Here is a 25,206-nt window from a genome sequence, read left to right as displayed (position 1 = left end):
TTAATGTGTTTGATAATTATTTTAGACTTATATTATTTAAATTATTCTATGTAGAAATAGTATATAATAACAAAATTTATAACCACAGTCATAAAAGTAAAAAAAAAAAAAAAAAAAAATTAATAAAATTTATTCTTATTCTTTATTATTTTAAAAGGGTAATATATTATTTTTCGTAAGAACATTTCCGTTAATTAAAAAAAAAAAAAAATTGAAGTACATATAAGTTCATTTTTTTTTGTTTTTATATAAATATAATCTTTATAAAAATTAAAAATGTTAAGTATTGTAAATAATAACTACATATATACTTTAAATTATATAATATAATAAATGAAATGTCTTATCTAATAAAATATATGAAAATAAAAAGAGAAAAATAATTAATTCTCCTGTCTATAAAATAAATATTTTCCTATATTTGATATAAATAAAATTTATATTTTAATATTATGTAAAAACATCACATAATAAATAAATATATATATTGATTAATATAGGTATTAAAATTATATTCCTATTTAATTATCATATTCATTTATATAAATATATATTAGTACTTCTTATATTTAAACAATTGTAAATATATATATGAGTATATGCATATCATGTTGTTGTTATATTTTATTTGATTTCATTGAATATACATATATATATGTTTTATACTATTTTTTCACATATAATATATTGTTTCATTTTGTATGTTAACGAAAAAAAATTAAATTGTGTTTTAAATATAAGTTTTATTGTACATTATATATTTTATTTATAGAATAAAAGAAAATATATAATATGTATTTATTATTATATATTTAATTATAATATAATATTTTAAAGTTTAAAAAAAGTTTGTTCTTATTTGTAATAAATTAATTTTTGTAATATTTCTTTTATTATTGAATTAAAAAGTATATTTTTCTATTTTTTATAATTATTTTGAATGCTGTTATATTTAATATTATTTTCATAACAACAATCGTTTTTTAGAATATATGAAATAAATATTTACTATTATAATAAATATATACATATATATATTAAAAAATATATAAACTACATAATTTTATGTTAAATGAAAAATATTGATGTATAAAAAGAAATATATATAATATAAAGAACAAAACGAAAGAAAAAGAACAAATAAAAAATATATATATTTAATAATAATAATAATAATAATAATAATTAAATAAATATCATAATTATAATCTTAAAACAATGATGATTAATACATTAATCGACTTCTACAGTTTAAAAAATGTTAATATGTGAGTTGATTCAAATATTTTAGCATGTTAAAAGTATATATATAAAATATATATAATAAGGTATCTTGAAAAAAAAAAATATACATGCAAATATTTTTTTTAATTTTATCCTATGTATTATAATAATGAAATTTATATTATATTATACATTTACAGAATGTTTTATATAAAAAAAAAAAAATAGAACATGTTTATTATAATTAATAATAATTATAAAATCATTGATTTATGAGGAATTTAAATATTATCGAATCAATAATTTGTATAGTTGTTTAAATATAATTATTTAAAAATAGATAGAATATTTTTTCGTTAATTAAATATTTTGTTCTTTTATATTTTATATTTAATTAAATTATAAAATAAATATAATATATATATATATATATATATAATTCATTTACAAATTCAATTATTTTTATTTTTTAAGACATATATATATTATAATTTGTCTTAATTTCATTAATTTTATATTAAACAAAAAAAGAATAAAATTTTTTTTATAAGATCAATAAAAAAAATTGTTATCTTTTTCCCTTGTACAATTCTGATCAGAACCAAAAAGGAAAATTAAAATATATTTCATTTAAAGTTTTTTTCTTCAGTTTATTCATGATTGGATTTTATTATGTTTTTCTAAATGTAAGTTGAAGATATATATTTATTTAGTGTTAATTAAGGTATTTTTTAATTCATTTTAATGTATAATATGTAATATATTATATAAGTTTTTTTTTTTTTTTTTTGTATAGAATTCTTTAGAAATTAAAAGCTTAGAAATAGTTAAAAATTTTAGTGTGTATAAACGCAATTTAGGTGAGGCAGAAAGAAATACTAAGCGTTCAAAAAGGAAAAAAATTTTTAAACTTAGAAAAGAAGACACGAATAAAACAAAATCCAATGAAAATGATAACAAATGTAATGAACAAAAGGTACAGCAAAATATATATAGTACTAATAATGATATGAAAAATACTAATGTAGAAAATCAAAGTAATATTTCAATAAGTAATATAAATTATAATGATATGTCAAAACAATTAACGGAAAAGGAATTACTTGATGTATTAAATTCATTAAAAGAATGCCCGTCAAAAGAAGATCTTAGAAATATATGGAATCATACAGTTGGTGTTGCCAAAGGAGGTCTTGATGATATACAGAGAGAGTTAAAAGGATTAATACAAAAATATTTAGATAATGATACTTATCGTCATGATATTATGGGACGCGAAGAGTATTTATATAATAATATATGGCAACAAAATTTAAGCAGTCTTTGTACAACAGTAGGAAGTGAAGTAGTAGAAAACACTAATAGGTTTTTTAGTTTAATTAATGGTGAACACACACTTGATGATATTTTAAAGTTTATTTATTCGTTCTTAGAACATTTTGAAACATTAAAAAAGGAATTACATGAAAAGCATCAAAGTGAACTCTTACAAAAAATTGGACAAAACATGAAAAAAAAAAAAAAATGATTTTTTTTTTTTTTTAAGAATTGAAAGAAATATGGGCATAATTTTAATTATTTTATATATAAAATATTAATACAACATGTATTTGAAATCAATTGAATTATATATATATATATGTAAATATGGAAATTTTTAGAATATACAAAATTATATAGAAATATGTTATTTAATCCTTATTGTATATGCTTGAACAAAATTTATTAAATATATATATTTTTGTTTTAAGAAACAATCATTATATTAAACATATAAATGTACTTATTTATATATTTTTTTAAATATATTAGAATTAGTTATGTGCTTGTATTCTAATAAATATATAAATATATTGACAGATGTATACAACTAAATGTTATGCTTCTTTTTTTTCTCAATTTTTTTCTCAATTTTTTTCTCAATTTTTTTCTCAATTTTTTTCTCAATTTTTCTCAATTTTTTTCTTTTTTTTTTTTTTTTTTATATGATATAATTTGTTTTACCATTTGAAAAGCTGTACACATTTATATATATAGCATAATTTATCTTTTACTATCCATAATACATATTTTGTTATATTATTGTTTATATATATATCATATTAATATGAAAAATGTGATATAATTTTATGTAATAATATAAGTTATTATAATTTATTATTCAAAGTCTTAAAAAAATCATATAATTTATTTAAATAATTAATAAGTATGAGTATTTTCTATTAAATGTAAAAATAAAAATAATAATATTTTATATAATTTTAGAGGACGATTAAAATATATTTATAAGTTGTATATACAATGTGTAATATATAAATCAATGAAAAATAAAAAGTTTATAGTTATATAAAAATTATTAATATATACTATCGTGTTTTATATAAATCTTATATATATATATATATATATATATATATTTTATGTATGTGGAAGGAATATTTATTATTTTCCTATAGAGATATTATTATTATAATATTTCTTTTTTTACATAGTAATATTTTTTATTTTATTTTTAATAAGGTTATAATGTGATGTATGAATGTGTAAAATAAAATAAATTTTTTTTTTTTTTTTTTTTAAATATATACATAATATATTTTTTTAATAATGACAAAAACATTTGAAGCTAATTGAAACATTAGATTTATAATATTCTATTTACTTAATGATGTCAAGATAAATATTATAATATAATATAAATAGATAAATATCAATATTTTATGAAATAGAGTAATAACAAATATAATATATATATAATTTAATTTAATTTAATTATTTTTTATGTGTTATTAAAGTTATATGTTTCACTTCCTGAATAATATTTTTTTGATATATTTATATATTTAATATTGCTATATATAGTGACAAAATAAGTTAAGATACACTATTATAAAAGCTCAAAAAAAATTTTTTTTTTAAATATATAAGTAGATGTATAATTTAATTATTTCTTGTTATATGTTATTAAGGATATATTTTACACTTTTAAAATAATATTATATTGTATATTTTAACATTACATATATTTTTATTAAATGACAATATAAAGTATGATATACTATTATAAAAACCCAAATTAAGTATTTTATGAATATATCTATTTATAAATTTTTTTATTTTTTATAATAATTTAAATATAATTTATAGTATTGTTATTTACCATGTAGTGTGTATTCATATTTTAATTTATATAAATATATTATTAAAAATAATATATATTTCTTTTTATAAAAATATTGATTTGGATTATGAAAAATAAAAATAGCCATATGTGGTTTTAACATTTAATTTTATATTTTATCTAATAATGCTCATTTATACATTTTAAAAAAATTTAAATATATATATGTGTTATTTCTACCAAATATATATATAGTTAATTCATTAATATAAATTCTAGTAAATATAATATATTATGTTGAAGGAATTATATTTATCATATTTAAAAAATATTTATTATACATATAGATTTATATGATATTAATTTTATATTATAAAATTATAAATTCTGATATTTAATATTATAATATATATTTATGTTTTATTACACCACAATTATATAATAAATGATACATATATTTAAAATTAATATTAATTTGATTCTGTTTTTTTTTTTTTTTTTTAATGAAAAATATTATATAAATATTTAAATATAATACATATCTATATATAAAATAATATTTACTACACACATAATAATAATAATAATTTTGTAACAAAATTTTTGTATTTAGACTTTATTTATAATAACATTATATTGTAACAAAAAAAAATTTAATTTCATAATTAATATAAATTAAAAAACAAATTAGAATATAAATTTATTATTATAATTAGTTATTACTAAAAAAAATATGGCAATTATTTATAATAAAAATTTTAACACACATAAATATAATTTATATTCTACTGATTTAAATAGGGAAAGAATGAAATATAGAATGCCTTGTAGGTTTTTCATTTTTATGTCTTTATGTTTATATGTAATTTCATTATTTTATATATCTTTATGGGTGAGTTAATAATATATTACTAAATATTTATACTAGTTTGTCATAAATATATTTATATGTTTGTTTGGTATATAATATTTTAGGTGTATGTAATTTTTATTTTTTCTCTATATTTTTTATTACAGAATGTACATGAGGAGAATATCGTTTCATCTACAAAATTTATTGAAATAGTATCAAGAAAATTATCTGAAATTGAAAATGAAAATAATAATAATATGCAAAGAAAAAATATAATGAATCATTTGGATGAAACAAATGAGAGTTCAATAAGTTCAAAAAATAATAAAAGTATTACATTAGAAAATAAACAATATAATAATTTGTCAAAGAATTTAACAGAAAAGGAATTATATGATGTGTTAAAATCATTAGAAGAACACCCCTCAAAAGAAGATCTTATAAATATATGGTCTCACACACTTGGTGTTGGAAAAGAAGGATTTGTTAATGTACAGAAAGAATTGAAGGGATTTATGCAAAAATATTTAGACAATGATGTTATTGGAAGTAAAAATCACATGGGAGAATCTTATGTATATGACAGTTTATGGAAAAAAAATCTTTTTAGTCTTTGTGAAACAATAGCAGAACAGCAGATGGAATACACTAAAAATTTTTACAGTCTAATTAATGGTGAACATACAGTTGATGATATATTAAAATTTATTTATTCATTCTTAGAATTTTTTGAAGCATTAAAAAAAGAATTACATAAAAAACATCAAGAGGAACTTTCAAAAGAAACTACACTAGCCTCCAATTTATTGAAACATTAATTATTATAAAATTTAAAAAATATATATTTTTAATTATATTATATTTAAAATACTAATAGGTAATGTTTTTTAAATTTATTTTGTTCTAGAAAAATAATTATATATTTTAAAAGAGTAACGATTTATTATATATATATATGTAATTATTATTTTTTAGAGTAATACATAGAAATATATAAATATGTGTTATTTCATTATTTATGTTTATACACTAATAGAATTTATTTTTAGAATAACCTTTTATATCAATATATTATTTTTTTATTTTTAAGAATATAATATTATGTTAAAAAAACAAAAGTAAATGTTTATTTTTTGATTCTTAAATATGATAGAATTATATGTGTGTTTTTATCAATAAATATATTTATACTCATTTTATAATATGGTTATTGCATAAAGAATAATTTATATGTATCTATATACAAAAGTATTTAAAAATTAGAATAATTATAATATCTTTGTTATTTAATTTTAATAAATATATTGTATACATAATATTTTGTAATGTAAGTAACATATAATCAACAAATATTATAATAATAATAAAAAAAAAATATATATATATGAATATTTTAATGGAATAAAATGTGATAACCACTTGAAAAGATAAAATTATTAGGTATGTACATTTTTTAAATTATTTTAATACAAATCATAGTAATAAATTTTATAAATATATATTCAATATATATATATATATATATATATATATATATATATATATATATTAAAATTTAAAGAATACAAATTGATTAATATATTATCTATTTTAATAATTACAAATTGCTTCTTGTTTTTGTTATTTCATATTTGTTGTAATATATTTTTATGTACAAGAAAATAGATATTACATTTTTAAGAAATTAATATTGGAAATAAGTGGAAAATTTTAAAAAACATGTCTATTACATATATATATACGAAAACTGTTTATAAGTTATATTTTGTTTTTATGATATTTATAATATGAAGAAAAAAAAATATATATATGCTTATATATTTATATGAATTATTTATAGAAATATTATTTTTATAATATATTTTATATAAATATTTACGTTTCTAATATTTACACACATTATTGTGTTTATATAAAAATTTTCTTTTGTTTTTTTTTTTTTTTTTTTTTGTACATTATTCCTTATGTATATTAAATATAATAAAGAAATATATTACAAAAATAAATTTGTTATACATTTAAGAATAATAAACGATTTCATTTAAATATTAATATATCATAGTAATATAATTTTTTTTACCACAAATGTTTTATAATATTTAATTATCACATATTAAAATATAAAAATGTATTCGAAATATATTTATGTTCTTTTGCTTCATATAAAGTTGGCATTATTTTAATATAATTTGTATAATTTATATGAATGTATGTTGCTAAACATAAAAAAAATATTAGTTGTAAGGAATAAAAAAAAAAAAAAAAAGTAGTTACTTTAAGGTTTGAAAAAGAATTTTATAAACTATACTTGGAAAATAATAATCCTTTATAATTTATATAATGTTTTGATAAAAGATATTAAGGACAATTATTTATATATATAACTAATTAATGAAAATTAGAGTTGCTATTAAAATGAAGAAATTTAGTATGTATTATTGAAAATACTAGAAAGGAACTTTTTAATATTTTACCAATTAAGTTTACACGATGAACTGTCTAATTTGAATTATATTATGAATTATTTCTATATGTGGTACAATAGAAAAAATAAAGAAAGAAGACAAAACATTACAAAGTTACTACAAAAGAATTTTAAGGTTTTATATGATTTTTGAAAGATCTAATAATAATATATTAAAAATATTACAAAAAGTATAAGAAGGATTATATAAAGTATCCTTATACATTAAAATAAAGAAAATAAAAGATAGAACCTCGGAGTATTGAATATACTGCAGAGAAATTTGAAATGTATTATAAAAAAATTTTAAAAATCTCAAGAATAAAAACTAAAATATTATGAAAGATTGACAAAGAAATTAATTTTTTCCAAACATGTACAATAAATAACATTACATGTTGCTAAAAAATATATGAACACAAATTTTTTATAAGAAACCTGATATAATATAATTAATAGGAACTTTTGTTTATATTATATTGCATAAATAAAGATTGAACAAAAGATATATATATATTTGTTTTCATGATTTATTATATTTTTTTTCTAATTTAAAAATAATAATAAATTATTAATTATTTATTTATATTTTAGTATCTATATATTATCATGCAAATATATGTGTGATGGGCATATTTTGTATTTTATTTATTTATATATAAATTTATATGAATATATATAGATAACATTAATTTTATTGAAGAAAAAATTATATCGTCTTAAATAATATTAAAATTAAAATATTACAAAATATTTTTTATATAACGATCCATATTTTTTCCTTTTAGTTTTTTTAAATGTATAAATTGGAAAACATAAAATGTATCATTATAATGTTAACTATATTTTGTACTATTAACGTATAAATAATCATTATTTTATTTCAAACAAATAAGAAATATTTGGTAAATATCTTTTTATATTTTGATTAATGTTAGTAGTAATAATATAATTTAATATTATATAGAGATTATAAAGGTCATACGTAAAAATAATATATTTTGTATATTGATGTATTAAAATGTTCATATGTATTATATTATTATCAATAAAAATGAATATATATATATATATATATATATATATAATATATTGTTTGTGTATTATTATATTATATCTTAAAAGTAAATGGTAATGTAAAATAAAAAGGATTAATATTATTATGAAATGTTAATTCTATGATATAATATTTTCTTAAGATAAAAATTTAAAATCAGATGAACAAATATAACAGATTTTGTTTTAGCTTATATAGCAATGATTTATTATATTAAAAAAATATATACAATATTTGAAGATATTTTATATATTTAAAATATATCTCTAAAACAATTCTAAAAACATGTATTTATTTTTTTTTGTTCAAAAAAAGTAAATGAAAAAAAAATGCAAAATACGTTTGAAATAAAGAAAAATATATCTTTATAATATAAATTTAATTTTGGTATATTATAAAACACAAATACAATTTTACGTTATGTACCCAATGTATTAAAAATATAAAATATGTTTTAATATATTAACAATTTATTTATAATCGTGTAATTATAAAACATTAAAACTATAATAATAAAAAAAGTTCTATTACTTATATAAATAATTAGACTTTTATTAAATATATATTTATTATCATAATATAAATATATATATATTAGATATAATCATAAAATATATATTTATAAATATATTTTTAAAATAATAAGTATAAAAGGAAAAATAAAATTATATATATAAATATATTTAGTTTTGATAACATATCAGTATTTTAAAATTATTATGTTTAAAATAACTTGAAAAAAAAAAAAAAAAAAAAAAAAAGGGAGAGAAAAAAAAATAAATATCCAATATATAAAAATAATATAATTACTTATTAATATATATATATAAATATAGTAAATTGATATTTCAATATGATTTAATAATATAATTTAAAAAAAAAAAATAAAAATAAACAATACTATTTAAAGGAACAATGGTAAAATATAAATATTAAAATAAGTATTTTCGAATAAAATAAAATAAATATAATAAATAAATAATAATACATAAAATAAATTGGTCATCACAGAATGAATCTGCATAATATACATGCAATAAATTAATAAATAGAAAAATACTTTATATAGGAATAATAAAAAAAAAAAATATATATAGATCTATGTAGTTCATTGTTATAATGCAAAAGAAAAATAAATAATTATAATATATTATATATTTTAATATATTTGAAAAATAATTTTACAGGATTATATATATTTTGATTTAATTTTTTTTTTTTTTTTTTTTTTAAATGTATTGTTTTTATTTTAATGTTAAATGCTACCTTAAGTAAAACATTATACATACTATAACCAATATAATATATATAAAGTTATAGAATAAATAATAACATTTATTTTAAAATATGATGGAAAAATAAGAATTCTAAAATATAAGTAAAGCAAAATATTCACATATATGAACATAAAAATATGTATTTAAAAGAGTATATATATATATAAATATTTAAATTGTCCTTATATATATAATGAGAAATTAATTTTTTAAGATTCCATTTATTATACATACATATATATATTTAATATTTATAAATTATTATTTCTTTTTTTTATGTAATTGCCTAATTAATTTTATTTTTATAAATATATATATAAATACAATCTCCACAAATTTGTAAAGGATAAAAAAATAAGATGATATATAATATAAAATATATTTATTAAAAAAAAAAAAAAAAAAAAAAACTATATATATTTGTTAATTATTAAATTCTTGTTGGGAATATATTTTCTATATTCAAAATATACTATTTCATATAATATATTGAATAATAACAAGATTTTATATTAATTTGTTTTTATTTTTATTATAATATATTAAATATAATAATTAATTGTAGTATATTTGTAATATATATATATTTATATATATTTTTATATTTTTGTCACATTGTCAATGTTCTTATAGAACAAAATGAATATTACATTATGTTTTCTTTTGTTTGTTATATATGTAGTTTATGTTTTACCATTTCGGACACAACTTAGTAATAGAATAAAGGATTTCGCCGAAATATGTAAAAGTGCAGAAAATAAAAATGAATCGAGCGTTTACTGTATGAAAGATTATAAAAAGAAAAGTTCAATATATAAATATAAACATCTTATGAAATTTTTTTTAGATAAATATAAATTAGATAATAATAAATTAGCAATAGTTGAAAATTTTCGTGGAGAACCTGAAAATTATATAACATATGGAACATTTTTTAAAAAAGTATTTTCGTTTAGTGATTCTTTGAATACTTATGAAGGTAAAGGTATTCCAGAAAAAATATATGATGAAGAAAAAAATAATGGGAAATTTCGATTATTAGGTTTATATGGTAATAATTCAACTAACTGGTTAATTACTGATTTTGCTTGTATGATGAGTGGGGTCACAACATTAGTAATGCACTCTAAATTCAGTATAGATATAATTATAGATATATTAAATAATACAAAATTAGAATGGTTATGTTTAGATTTGGATTTGGTTGAAGGTATATTAAATCGTAAAAATGAATTGCCATATTTGAAAAAGCTCATAATACTAGATAATTTAACCAAACCTAGTAAAGTGAACATACAAAATGTAGAAAAAAGTAATAATGGTTCAAGAAAAAGTAGTAATAAATCCAATTATAATGAGTCTGGTAAGGGAGAAGATACCATTTTGGCTTCCTTAGAATATGATAATGAAAAAATAGAAACCATTAATACATTAAAAGAAAAAGCTAAAACAGTTGGGTTGAGTATTATCTTATTTGATAATATGACACAGAAAGAAGTGACCAATGTTACAATTCAAAATGAAGATCCTAATTTTATTGCTTCCATTGTGTATACATCTGGAACATCTGGTACACCCAAAGGTGTTATGTTAAGTAATAAGAATTTGTATAATGGTGTAATACCTTTATGTGATTGTAATATATTAAAAAAATATCCTCCAACAACACATTTGTCATATTTACCTGTATCTCATGTATATGAAAGAATTCTTGTTTTTATCGCATTATTTTTGGGTGTAAAATTAAATATATGGAGTAGAGATATAAAATTTTTGAATACAGACATATGTAATTCAAGAGGTGAAATTATATTAGGAGTACCAAAGGTTTTCAATAGAATGTATGCAACTATTATGACGGAAATTAATAATTTATCACGTTGTAAGAGGTGGATAGCAAAACAGGCTATAAATTTGCGTAAAGGTAAAAATAATGGAAATTTTAGTAAAGTTGTTGAAGGTATTACTAATATATCAAGTAAAATTAAGGAGAAGATAAACCCTAATATGGATGTTATTTTGAATGGTGGTGGGAAACTATCTCCCGAAGTTGCTGAGGGGTTAAGTGTTTTGTTAAATGTTAATTATTATCAAGGATATGGTTTAACAGAAACTACTGGTCCCATATTTTTACAAGATGTAGAAGATAGTAACACAGAAAGTATGGGAGTAGCTGTTTCTCCTAGTACAAGATATAAGGTAAGAACGTGGGAAATTTATACTGCTACAGATACTGTACCAAAAGGAGAATTATTAATTAAAAGTGATTCTATGTTTAGTGGGTACTTTTTAGAAAAGGAATGTACAGAAAATGCTTTCACAAAAGATGGTTATTTTAAAACAGGAGATATTGTACAAATTAATGATAATGGTTCTTTAACATTTTTAGATAGATCAAAGGGTTTAGTTAAATTATCTCAAGGTGAATACATAGAAACTGAAATGATAAATAATTTGTATTCACAGATTCCATTTGTAAATTTTTGTGTCGCATATGGTGATGATTCTATGGACGGTCCTTTAGGCATTCTTTCTGTGGACAAATATAAATTATTTATAAGTTTAAAGAATGATAATATGTTAAAAATAACTGGTTTAGATGAGAACAATTTTTCAGAAAAATTAATTGATGAAATATTAAATGAGACTATTTATGTTGATTATGTAAAGGGGAAAATGATGGAAATTTTTAAAAAAACTAATTTAAATAGATACAATGTTATTAATGATATATACTTGACTTCCAAACCATGGGACACCACAAACTACCTTACGCCAACATTGAAAATAAGAAGATTTAATGTATTTAAAGATTTTTCATTTTTTATAGATGACGTTAAAAAGAAATATGAAGAAAAATTAAAAGGCAGTAGCACGGGTAGTATGAATAATGGTAAAAGTGGAAGTAAAGATGATATTAAAAATGGAAGTAAAGATGAAATTAAGAAAAGAAGTAAAGATGAAATTAAGAAAGAAAGTAAAGATGAAATTAGGAAAGGAAGTAAAGATGAAATTAAAAATGGAAGCCAAAATGAAAAAGATGCTTTGTTGAAAGAAGTTGAAACACCTGTAAGAAAAAATGAAGAAAAACCTGTTCCTAAGTCAGTTCAAAAAAAAGCATTAAGAAAAAGTGAAGAAAAGCCTATGAGAAAAGAAATAAAAAGGCCATTACCATATAGTGATGAAAGAGATAAAAGTGCAAATGAAATTAGAAATATAATACAGAAGACACCCCAAGAACTACAAGTAAACGTATAAGAAGGATTAAAAAGAAAAAATATATATATATTTAAGTTAATAATAAGAAAATATTAATATATGTTAGTTTATTAAATATTTTGTTCATATAATGTTAAATATTATTTTGTTTTTATATTTATATTTTATTATTATTTTTTTTTTTTTGTGGTTTGCTTTTTCATTTGTTTATATATTTTTTTATATAAAAATTTTAAATATTATAAAATGTTTAATTTTGTAAAAATAAAAAAAAATATATGATTCCTATTATTTATTGAATTTTTATTTTTATTTTCATTTTGATTTTTATTTTTTTTTTTTGCAATATATTGTATAAAAAAATTTTATTTATATAAATTTTATATCATGTGATAACGTTTTATAATTATAATAACGTATAAGTGTATAAATTTCTTTTATATACTTGATATTTTTCTGAATGTATATGATAATTTTTTTTTCTTTTAATTATATCTAAATATATATTATAACTATTTTATAAATATATAATTTGTAATATTCTTCTATTAATAAATAACATTTTGATATTTTATGCTAAATTAATTCCTTTTGTCTTTATTATCAATGTTATATTATTATTTATTTATTCATACTTTAATTCTAACGAAAAATATATAATATATAATTATTTTAAAATTATTAAATAATTTAGTTTATTAAATAAATGTTGACACATATTTAATATATATATTTTGATATTAAATAAATTATAATTATTTATCATAGAATTATTAATAAATATATTATATTTTCTTATGAATATTCACATATTGAATTTATGAAATTGTAATATTATATAAATACAGATTTATATTTTAGATTGAATTAAATTATTATTAGTATTATTATAAATTTAAGAAAAAAAAGTATTATTAAAAAATATTTTTTATTTATATCTAACTATTAAAGTGAATTTTTTATTATATGATGCATAAGATAATATTCTTAGTTATATGTAAAACATATCATTATTTATTATAAAATTTTATGACATCATAAAGGATGTCTTATTCTTTTGCTATAGGAGTAATAATATAATACATTATAAATAATAGTTACTTTTATATTTATGAAATATATAAATTATTATGGATGTATTTCATGTCTATGCTATTAATTAAATTACAATTTGAATTTTATATCATGTAAACATATTTTATAAGAATTATATAACTAGATATATAATATAAATACAGTATATTATTAATAATTATATTGTATTATATATGTAAATTATATAGTACTACAATTAAAATGAGAAAAAAAGGAAATAAAAAAGGGAAGTTATATAATAATTCTTTTCCATTAATATATTACTTAAAAAAAAAAAAAAAAAAATTTATTATTAATACTATTATTTACTATAAAAATCTCGAATATTTTAAGAAATATAGCTAATGTTATTTAATATTATATTAATACAAAAGGTTTAAAATATAATAGAAAAATATGTATTTTGTGTATTAAAATAATTATTCTATTTTAATACACACATTATACACAAAATAAGAATTTAATTGTATATACACATGGGTAACATGTGTTCCACTATAAAATGATTCTTTTATCAATTTTAATTAATTCCTTGTTATTCATATCTATTCAAAAATTCAAAACTTCTAATAAGATAAATTAACATGGGTAATCCTAATATTGAATATCTACTAGTAATAAATGTTGAGTTAACAACTGCATGATCTAACAATGATGAATTCTTTTTTTGTATATTCATATCTATTAATTTGTCTATAAATATATTATCGAAAACTTCTAATAAGAGTAAGGCTCTTTTATAAAATGGCTTTTGGTTGGTCTCGTTTAATTCTTTCATTTCTTCATCATACTCTTCCAATAGATCTTCTAATATTTCATTTTTTTTTGGTTCATCATATTCTATTATATCTACTTCATTTATATTATTTTTATCATCTGAATATCCCTTATTATATATTTTTGAATTTACAGTTTTTATATCTCTTGTATTTTTATGCAATGTTTTATTATTATTTGAAGTTCGTAATTTTGTTTTGTCTGGTAAATTAAATGAATCCGATAAGGTCCTATTTACTGTATGATTAGCTCCATTTAATATTATATTTGCATGTGGATGCAAAGAATATAAGAACTATAGTTTATAAAGAAATATGATATATATATATATAATGAAAGTATATATTTTAATGTATTAATAAATATATAATAAAGCACAATATAATACTGAATATATATATATTAATATTACCTTATTAAATATGTATAATTGTGCTAGCAAAATACATGGTAAAAGGAAGTTTAATAATGAATAAAAGATACGCATTTTTTAAACTACATTATTACATTAAAATATTATTATATAAATATAGTAATTATATATCCAATTTGTAGTTTAACTGTTACTAATTTATTAAATATATAAAAAATATTATATTCTTATATAAGGATTTTGTTTTTAAATTATTAAAAGAATTTCTAAATTATAATTATATTATTAAAACAAATAAATATAGTATAAAATTATGTATTAATATATTTTAATGCAAAAAATATAAATTTTAAAAAATTTATGATACTTATAAAATGTTCGCCTATATAATATATAAAATATTTTATTATGTAATTATTAATATATTATATTAAATATTTTTTTATAATTTATATCGGATTATATCTATAATTATTATTTTACTTTTTTTTTATAATATCTTTTTGTTTATCTGAATTTTTATTTATTTTATATGTAAGATAAAAAAAAAAGGAAAATTCAAATAATATGTATATTAAACAGTATATATTTATAAGAATTTTAAGATGAAGAAATACCTTAAGAAAAACAAGCTCATTGATAACGTGATATATATTTATATTTATATATATTAACTCTGTACTGTTATATATCATGAATAATTTTATTTTTAATTAAGTATTGTTGAAATATAAATTTGATCTCTATTTGAATTTTTATATATATAATTTAATTTATATTGAGTTTGTTAACAAAATTATAGTTTATAAAATTTAAATATAATATTACCTCGATCATTTAATTTTAAATATAATATATTTATCCTATATATAATGTAAGAAATAATAGTAATTTCTTTACGTGCAATAATATATATATTAACTATTTTAATAATTTTAAGAGTATAATTTTCTCATATGTTATATATTAATTATTTATTTATTCGAATTAAAAATGTGTTTACTAAATAAAATTTTAAAAATACATATATAATATTATATATATTTAGTTTAATAGAAGAAATAGAAGTAGGTGTATTCCTATATAAGAAAATAAATAATCCTAATAAATTATATTTAATTACTATGTGGAAATTATAATATTTTAAAATTATCCTTACAATAATGTTTATATTAATAATGTAGGGAAAATAACATTGATCATGTAATCTATTTAATTTACACAAAAGATAGCACATATTTAAATAACTATTATATATATTTGTTTATTATATTACATTATATATTATATATAACCACATATATTTATATTACTGTTCTTAAATAATAATATATATATTTTTAAATCTTTATATTATTTTATATAATATATTTTTAAATCATGACAATGCATAAGAAATAATATTATTTAAAAATATTATATATATATATAATTTGTTGCGCACATATGTATGTTTTGATTATATAATTTTATAAATATTAAAAAAGAAATGTAATAAATAATAATATTAAAAACATATCAATAACAATTTAATTTAAAATTAATAATATATGCATTTTTCTATAAAAAATTGTTGAATTGGGAAAATATTATGAATAATATATAAAACTATAAAAAATAGATAAAATTAAATATAATATGAATAATAGCTATTTTAGGATATATTTATATACTTTTATAATATTAATTATATCATTAAAGTTTAAGGTAACATGCACACATTATTAAAAGGATGAAATTATTTTTTTTTTTATATAATTTTACATATAATATATTTATACTAATACATATATTTGTTAAGATGTAATTCATTGATTAAAATATATATATATTTTAACATTTACAGTCATATTATAAAGAAGGAGCTTATAATAATGGGAATCATAATAAAATATATTTAGATAAATATGCAAGAATTTTGTCACAACATATTACATATGAACGATTACATAATAGGTTATCTACATTAAATGTACAAAATAGTAAAGGAGTAAATAATGAAGATATAGTAGTTTCTAAATTAAACGATAAAAGAGTGGGCAATAAAATACTGGATGAAAAAAATATGATAGGTTATAATGCCTTAAATGATAAATTAAATAAGGAATATAATAAATATCATAAAAAAAATATCTCTTTAAAAAGAAAAAAAAAAATAGTAACAAAAAAGGACGTATTATACAAAATGATATTCAAAGGAAAAACCTTTTGGAATATTCTAAAAAATGTTATAGCGGGATTGGGATACACATCCTTAATTAGTCATATAGTTTTGTTGATTTTATCCCTTTTAAAACTAAAAACTGCTGCAATAGCTTTGGTTATCGTTTCTGAAGGAACTGCATTATTAATAATAATCTTATGTGTTCTTACTTGGTTACTTGTTACATGGTTGTGGCCTTACAAAGATGAATATAATAGAAAGCATAAGAAATAATTAATATATAGTATAATATATTTTATTTGATTATTTTTTTTTTCTTGTTCTCATAGAAACGCAAATATAGTTTTTGATCTAAATTAAATATTTTTATATATAACATTGGTTTTTATTGTATTTACATATTACAATATCTATGAATTATTAGTTTTTAGTTTATTGAATAGAAAAGTAATTTCTATTGTTCTATTATACACATTATTTTATAATTTTTTTTTATTATTTTATTTTATTTTATTATTATTTTTTTTTCCAACTTTGTAACTATCCTTTAATATAATAATGTAAAATTTTCTTTAAATTATTAATTTTTCAGAATGAATATATAAATTATTCATTCATTATTCTAGTATTCATAAAATATAATAAATTATATAATATATATATTTCGTCGTATGTACAAATGTAATATATTCGAAGCATGTGTAAAAATATATTTTTATCAAAAAATTAAAAATCATATATGTTTTTAATGAAATAATGTATAAAAAGCTTTATGAAAGTATATTATTATTCGTTTGATGTTAAATAAAAAAAAAAATATGTATTAATGTATATTTAAACACGTAGTAAAAAAATTTAATAATATTTATCTTTATATTTACATACACATATGATTGATTTTTTTTTTTAAGTATCATATAATTTTTTGAACATAATTTAAATTAGACTATTTTGAATTTTGAATTTTTTTTATTAAATAATGATTAACTCATTCATTTGTTCCATAAATAACAAGTGGTAATAAATATAGCATGATGATATTAAATTATAATGAAATTCTTTTGAGGGATATCCCAATTATAATATAAATATTAATATATTTTTTTATAATAATAAGCGAATGTGTGTATAAGATTCATATAAATAAATACAATATATACATTATGTTTTTTTATTGATATTAAAAACATAACTGTATTTCATATAAATATTCAAAAATATTTTTTCTATACTTGCATTCAATTTTTTTCTTTTTTTTTTATATATGTGTAAGGAATATATATTTTTATTTTGACTTATAACAATATGATATTATTATTATATTTCTTTCTTTTTTTGTAGTAATCTTTTTTCTTTTATTGTTATAAAGCGTATGGTGAGATGTATGAATGTATACAATAAAATATATGTCCTTGTTTAATATATATAATATATACATTTCTTATTATTTAATAAAATGATTAAAACTAATTAAAAAATTAGGTTTATAGTATTCTATTTATTTAATGAATTCAAGATAAATATAATAATTTAATATAAATAAATATTAATATTTTATGAAATAAAACAATAACACATATTATACAAATATATATGCATGTATATATTTAATTTAATTTTTTATTCATGTGTTATTAAATTTATATATTACACATTAATAATAAAATACGTTTGTATATTTTAGGATTGCATGTTTTTATCTAATGAAATAATAATTTAAGATATATAATTATAAAAGCTCAAATTAGGATTTTTATGAATATATAAATATATATATTTTTTTAATTATTTCTTGTTATATGTTATTAAAGTTATATATTACACTTTATGAATAATAGTTTTTGATATATTTTTACATTTCATATTTTTATTTAATAATAAAATAAGTTATGATAAACTATTATAAAAGCTCAAATTATATATTTTATGAATATATTTATTTATTTATTTTATGGTAATCATTTTAAATAATATATATGTTGTGTATATTATAAATGAAATATAATTTATATTCTTATCATTTATTATGAAGTGTAACATAATTTCTTAATTAGTATAAATTTATTATTATAAATATAAATATATATATTTCTTTGTATAAAAATATTACTTTAGATTATGAAAAACATAATAGGATATATGATGTGAACAATTATCCCATATTTTTTCTAATAATTTTCATTCATATGTTTTTAAAATATTAAGTATTTGTTTGTGTAATTTATATAAAATACATATATAATGAATATATTAATATAAATTCTAGTAAATATAATATATTATGGTCAAAAAATTATTATTATCATATTTAATAAATATTATATATATATAGATTTATATGATTTAATTTTATATTTTAAAAATCTATATGATCACATTTAATAAATATTTATGTTTTATTAAAAAGCAATTAAATTATATATTTTATATTTATTTAAATTTATCATTTTTTTTTATTTATTATTATAATTTTTTTTTTTTTTTTTACGAAAAAGATTATAGAAATATTTAGAACATAATATATATATGTATATATAAAATATTATGTAATACACACATAACAATAATATAAAATTTATAGCAATTTTTTGATTTTTTTTTCCTTATTAATAATTAAAATATATGTTGTAATATAAAATTTTAATTTCATATATAAAATATTTTATAAAGAAAATAAATATAAAAATATATTTTTTTAATTAATTATAATTGAAAAATATGGCAATTATTTATAATAAAAAATTTAATACACATAAATATAATTTATATTCTACTAATGTAAATAGGCAAAGAATGAAATGTAGAATATCTTGTAGGTCTTTTATTTTTATATCATTAAGTTTATGTGTAATTTCATTATTTTATTTATCCTCATGGGTAAGTTAATAATATATTTCTAAAGCTTTATATTAGTTTGTTATAAATATATTTATATATTTGTTTGGTATATAATATTTTAAATGTATGTAATTTTTATTTTTTCTCTATATTTTTTTATTACAGAATGTACATGAGGAGAATATAGTTCCATCAACAAAATATGTTGAAATAATGACACGAAATTTATCTGAAATTGAAAATGAAAATAATAATGATATGAAAAGAAAAAATAAAATGAACCCTTTGGATATAACAATTCAGAGTCCTTCAAATACATATAATAATGAAACAGTTACATTAGAAAATAAACCTTACAATGATATTTCAAAGAGTTTATCAGAAAAGGAATTATATGATGTTTTAAATTCTTTAAAAGAATGTCCATCAAATGAAGATCTTAGAAATATATGGGCTCATACACTTGGTGTTGCCAAAGAAGGTTTGGATGATACATTGAAAGTATTAAAATCATTAATACAAAAATATTTAGATAATGATGTTTATGATGAGAGGAAAGATTGGTTATATGACACTATATGGAAACAAAATCTTTTTAGTCTTTGTGAAAAAATAGCAACTGAAGAGCTAGAATACAGTATTAAATTTTTTAGTTTAATTAATGACAAACATACACTTGATGATATATTAAAATTTATTTATTCGTTCTTAGAATATTTTAAGATATTCAAAAAAGAATTACATGAAAAATATCAAAGGGAACTTTTAGAAAAAATAGCACAAGCCTTGCATTTAATGAAAATTAATTATTTTAAAATTTTTAAATGAGAAATATATTTAATTATAGAATGCATAAAACATTAATAAAAACAGGTGTTTTATATCCATTGAATTATATAAAATAAATGTTTATTATATATATATATAAATTGATTTTTGTTTAGCAGAATATACAATATTATATAAAAATATGTTATTTCATCCTTCATGTGTGTGATCTTATAAAGCTTAATAGATATACATATTTTATTTTTAAGAATGAATAATTATATTTAACATATAAATGTTAAAATAAATATATTTTTCTTAAATATAATGTAATAGAATTAAAAGTGCTTTTGCTCTTATATATATATACACACCTATTTGTATACATTTATATAAATATTAGAATAATTATAATATATTTTTTATTAATTGTTTTTAATAATATAATATATATAATATTTTCTGTAACTAACAAACTTATTAACATATATATATATGACAATAACCATTTTATTACTCTATGAACTAAATACGAATGAAATATGGGAATATAAGGTTTTATATACTTAAAATTATATATATATTAATATTTTATTTGTGATATAGGAAAGTAAAGAATATACTAAGGTTGATCTTTTTCAATTATATTTTTCTATTCAATATATTAATTCTATAAAATTTTTAGGAATTGGGTTTAATTTTGTTTTTAATCTCTATTAATATATTTTAACCTTTTATATAAACGAAAAATCATTATGTATATTATATGTATTACAAATATTTGGTGTATCTTTTATAATTTTAACTCATAAAGAATAATGCTTGAAATATATATTTATGTATTTTAAAATAAATGTTTTATATAAAACCTATATAATAATTAAATAAATGAATATATTAAATTTTGTGTAATGATTTTGTATATGATTAATATTAAAATATTTCATTAATATTCATTTGTTTATGAAATCACCAAAACGTGTAAATTATTTTATCATTGTTATTTGAAAATGTATTATCATATACATTGGCACATTATATATTTGTATGTATAATGTTTATTTTTTTTTTTATTTTTGTTTTCATTTTGAATGTATAGTTTACATTTTTGTCTAATTTAAGTTAAAATAAAAATAAAATAAATTTTTATAAGACATAGTTTTTAAAAGAAAAAAAAATTAAATTACTTTTTATAAAATTATAAGGTGTTATTTGAATTATATAAGATATAATTTAATTGAAAAATATCCATTATATATGAATAAGTGGAAAATAACAGTAATATTATTAATAGCTAAAATTGTCTTATAATTTAATTGTATAATATTTATTTAATATAAAAATTGAATAACAAGAAATAAAATAAATATTAAAATATAAATTTCAAAAGAATAAAAAATATATATTATATTAATTAAAATTTTAACATCCAAATTATGTAAATTTTTGTTTTATATGACAGTGATAAATATATATTATGTAAAGTAATTGTTTGGTACAATTTTATCTTATTAAGTAATTAATGTCTATAAAAATTTTTTTATTATGAAAATATTATTCAAATAATTTTATATCATGTGTGAAAAAGTAAATTATAAAATACAATTCATATATCATTGACATGTAAAATTTTTCATGTTTTAAAAAACAAATTATGTGTATAAATGTTTCTTGCATTCGTGTTTCCATGAATTTTTTCTTCTTTTTCGTAACCATATATACAAAAGTATCACTATAATAGTTACAGCAATTAGCGCAACAATTGCCATACCATAAGGAAAAAATGTCGATGTACCAGCAATTGCAGGACTTCCAACAGTACCTAATCCTTCAAGAAGATGAGTAAATCCCCCAGATACAGCTGCACCTTGAATCGCAGTTTCCAACGAAGATGTAAAAAAGAAATTTACACCAACTAAGGCACTTTTAATTTGTGCTGTAAATGCCGGGATCGCTGCACCTGCCGCTTCAGTAGCAGCATAAATACCAGATCCTGCTGTAATTATAGACGAAAGCCCACACGTAGAAGCACCTCCAACACAACCTGTTTTTAAATTATCTAAATAATTATCATGTACTTTATTTGATGAAGATAATTTGTCGGATGATTTCTTCTTATTCGTCCATTCACAAGATTTATCATTTTTAGCATTTGATTTATCTGATAAATGTTCGAAATACATTTCTGGTTTTACATAAAAATTATTGTAAAGTTTTCTTTGTATTTCTAAATATTTAAGGGAACGAGAAGATATATTTGATTGTTTTTCATTTTCCTTATCATATTTTCCTTTTTTATATTTATTTAAATTTGATGTTTCAGTGTTTTCCTTTTCTGTTACCTGTGGTATATTTTGTTTTCTCTTTGTATCATCTTTTGGATATTTGTTTTTCTTGTATTTTGTTTCATTGGTATTTTTGTATTCTCTTAATTGATTATTTTCATGTTTATGATTTTTTGTAAGTCCATATGATAATTCTGCTAATAATCTCAAATATGTTGGCATCGATATGGTATTTTTATAGTTTATATTTTTATATAATCCATCACAGTTATTCTAAAAATGGAGAAATGAAATTAAAAAAAATAAAAAATCAAATTATATCAATTAAATATTCTGTATTACAAAAACATATTGAAATGATGAATAAAAATATTAAAACGTATTATAAAAAAAGATAGTTTTGTATTGTACACATATAATTTTCATCTTTTGTATTCTTACATTATAAATTAAGGTTAATGTTCCTAATATGATTGAAAATATAATTAATTTAAAATTATAAGATATCATTTCTAATATATGTACTATTATAATTAGAGATGTAATAATATATATACAATATATGTAAACTATAAAGGAAAAAATATATTTTTAAAATTTATACCTATATTATTAATAACATTTAGTTTGTTATCAAATAATTTATTCTATATATAGAAATGTTTTAAAAAATATATTTATATTCTCTAAGAACTAATATAAATATATTTTTTTCTTAATTTTTTTTTTTTTTTTTTTTTTTTTTCTTGATGTATATTGAATAATAATTTAATTTTATAAAATTTGTATGAATTATATATGTATATAAAATAATTCTTTTAAAAATGTTATTAAAATTCTGATAATGTTAGTCGTATTTTAATATATAGAATATGTGTAATATTTATATATATATAAAGTTCTTTATATTACTGAATTGTGATGTTTATTTTTATAAATATAACAAATATAATATTAAAATTAATTAAAAACATAATACATTATAATTAGAAAAAAAAGAATAGATATAAATAATTATTACTTTTATATTATTTTATTTAAAGAAAAAATTGGGCTTTGTTATATAATTATTTCACATTTTACATATATATTTATATGTGAATTATATTTTGTAGTGTATAATTGCATATCTACTATAGAACTGAGTGTTTAAAAATTAAACCAATTTGAAATTAAAAGAGAATATAATAAAATTAAAATTGATAAAATATAGTCCTTGAGTTATTATTCAATTATATTATATATTTTTTATATAATCAAATAATTTTTATAATATACATTTATATATATTATCTAATTGATATTTAGAACTTGATCTATTCTTAATACATTAAATTATAATTATGTACGTTATGTATTTTATAGAAGTGGATTGAAATGATCTATGTATCCATAAAAACAATATTAAAATTGTGTGCTAATTTATTTTAATTTACATTATTATCCATAATTTTGTAAAATTAGATAATAAATATGTATATATATATTGAAATTGAGATTATTCTTATTAATAATTTTTTAAATATTTTTTATTATAATTATTTTTTTTATATTTATATTAAATAATATTTAAGAATTAATTTTTTTTTTCATATAATTAAAATATTATATAAAACGTTTATGGCGTTTAAAATAATTGTTACTTCTTAAGTTAATATTATTAAGAATGTTATAGAATATATAAAACAAAA

The 25,206-nt window shown here is 16.3% G+C and overlaps 7 protein-coding genes across 7 annotated transcripts; 5 read left to right on the top strand and 2 right to left on the bottom strand.

The window, feature by feature from the left end:
* Positions 1–1,880: 1,880 nt before the first annotated feature.
* Positions 1,881–2,752, top strand: PADL01_0009500 (Plasmodium exported protein (PHISTa), unknown function; the record flags this gene model as incomplete). The annotated part of the gene is made up of 2 exons (XM_028680341.1): positions 1,881–1,910; positions 2,021–2,752. 2 exons carry the CDS (start codon positions 1,881–1,883, stop codon positions 2,750–2,752), a joined length of 762 nt encoding a protein of 253 aa, XP_028541119.1.
* A 2,326-nt stretch (positions 2,753–5,078) lies between these two features.
* Positions 5,079–6,016, top strand: PADL01_0009400 (Plasmodium exported protein (PHISTa), unknown function; the record flags this gene model as incomplete). Its single annotated transcript, XM_028680340.1, has 2 exons — positions 5,079–5,207; positions 5,363–6,016. 2 exons carry the CDS (start codon positions 5,079–5,081, stop codon positions 6,014–6,016), a joined length of 783 nt encoding a protein of 260 aa, XP_028541118.1.
* A 4,619-nt stretch (positions 6,017–10,635) lies between these two features.
* Positions 10,636–13,254, top strand: PADL01_0009300 (acyl-CoA synthetase, putative; the record flags this gene model as incomplete). The annotated part of the gene is made up of 1 exon (XM_028680339.1): positions 10,636–13,254. The coding sequence occupies one exon, from the start codon at positions 10,636–10,638 to the stop codon at positions 13,252–13,254; it is 2,619 nt and encodes an 872-aa protein (XP_028541117.1).
* Positions 13,255–14,845: 1,591 nt separating this feature from the next.
* Positions 14,846–15,574, bottom strand: PADL01_0009200 (Plasmodium exported protein (hyp6), unknown function; the record flags this gene model as incomplete). Its single annotated transcript, XM_028680338.1, has 2 exons — positions 14,846–15,382; positions 15,500–15,574. The coding sequence occupies 2 exons, from the start codon at positions 15,572–15,574 to the stop codon at positions 14,846–14,848; spliced, it is 612 nt and encodes a 203-aa protein (XP_028541116.1).
* Positions 15,575–17,098: 1,524 nt separating this feature from the next.
* PADL01_0009100 (Plasmodium exported protein, unknown function) lies at positions 17,099–17,897 on the top strand (the record flags this gene model as incomplete). The annotated part of the gene is made up of 2 exons (XM_028680337.1): positions 17,099–17,167; positions 17,307–17,897. 2 exons carry the CDS (start codon positions 17,099–17,101, stop codon positions 17,895–17,897), a joined length of 660 nt encoding a protein of 219 aa, XP_028541115.1.
* Positions 17,898–20,342: 2,445 nt separating this feature from the next.
* Positions 20,343–21,290, top strand: PADL01_0009000 (Plasmodium exported protein (PHISTa-like), unknown function; the record flags this gene model as incomplete). Its single annotated transcript, XM_028680336.1, has 2 exons — positions 20,343–20,501; positions 20,628–21,290. The coding sequence occupies 2 exons, from the start codon at positions 20,343–20,345 to the stop codon at positions 21,288–21,290; spliced, it is 822 nt and encodes a 273-aa protein (XP_028541114.1).
* Positions 21,291–22,882: 1,592 nt separating this feature from the next.
* Positions 22,883–24,025, bottom strand: PADL01_0008900 (stevor PIR protein, putative; the record flags this gene model as incomplete). The annotated part of the gene is made up of 2 exons (XM_028680335.1): positions 22,883–23,788; positions 23,957–24,025. The coding sequence occupies 2 exons, from the start codon at positions 24,023–24,025 to the stop codon at positions 22,883–22,885; spliced, it is 975 nt and encodes a 324-aa protein (XP_028541113.1).
* Between the last annotated feature and the right edge of the window lie 1,181 nt (positions 24,026–25,206).

This window comes from Plasmodium sp. gorilla clade G2 (assembly GCF_900097015.1).
Source record: "Plasmodium sp. gorilla clade G2 genome assembly, contig: PADLG01_00_11, whole genome shotgun sequence".
NCBI classification, from domain to species: Eukaryota; Apicomplexa; class Aconoidasida; order Haemosporida; family Plasmodiidae; genus Plasmodium; species Plasmodium adleri (nom. inval.).
The sequence above is the reverse complement of the archived record's forward strand: the minus strand, read 5'-3'. Positions and strand labels throughout refer to the sequence as shown.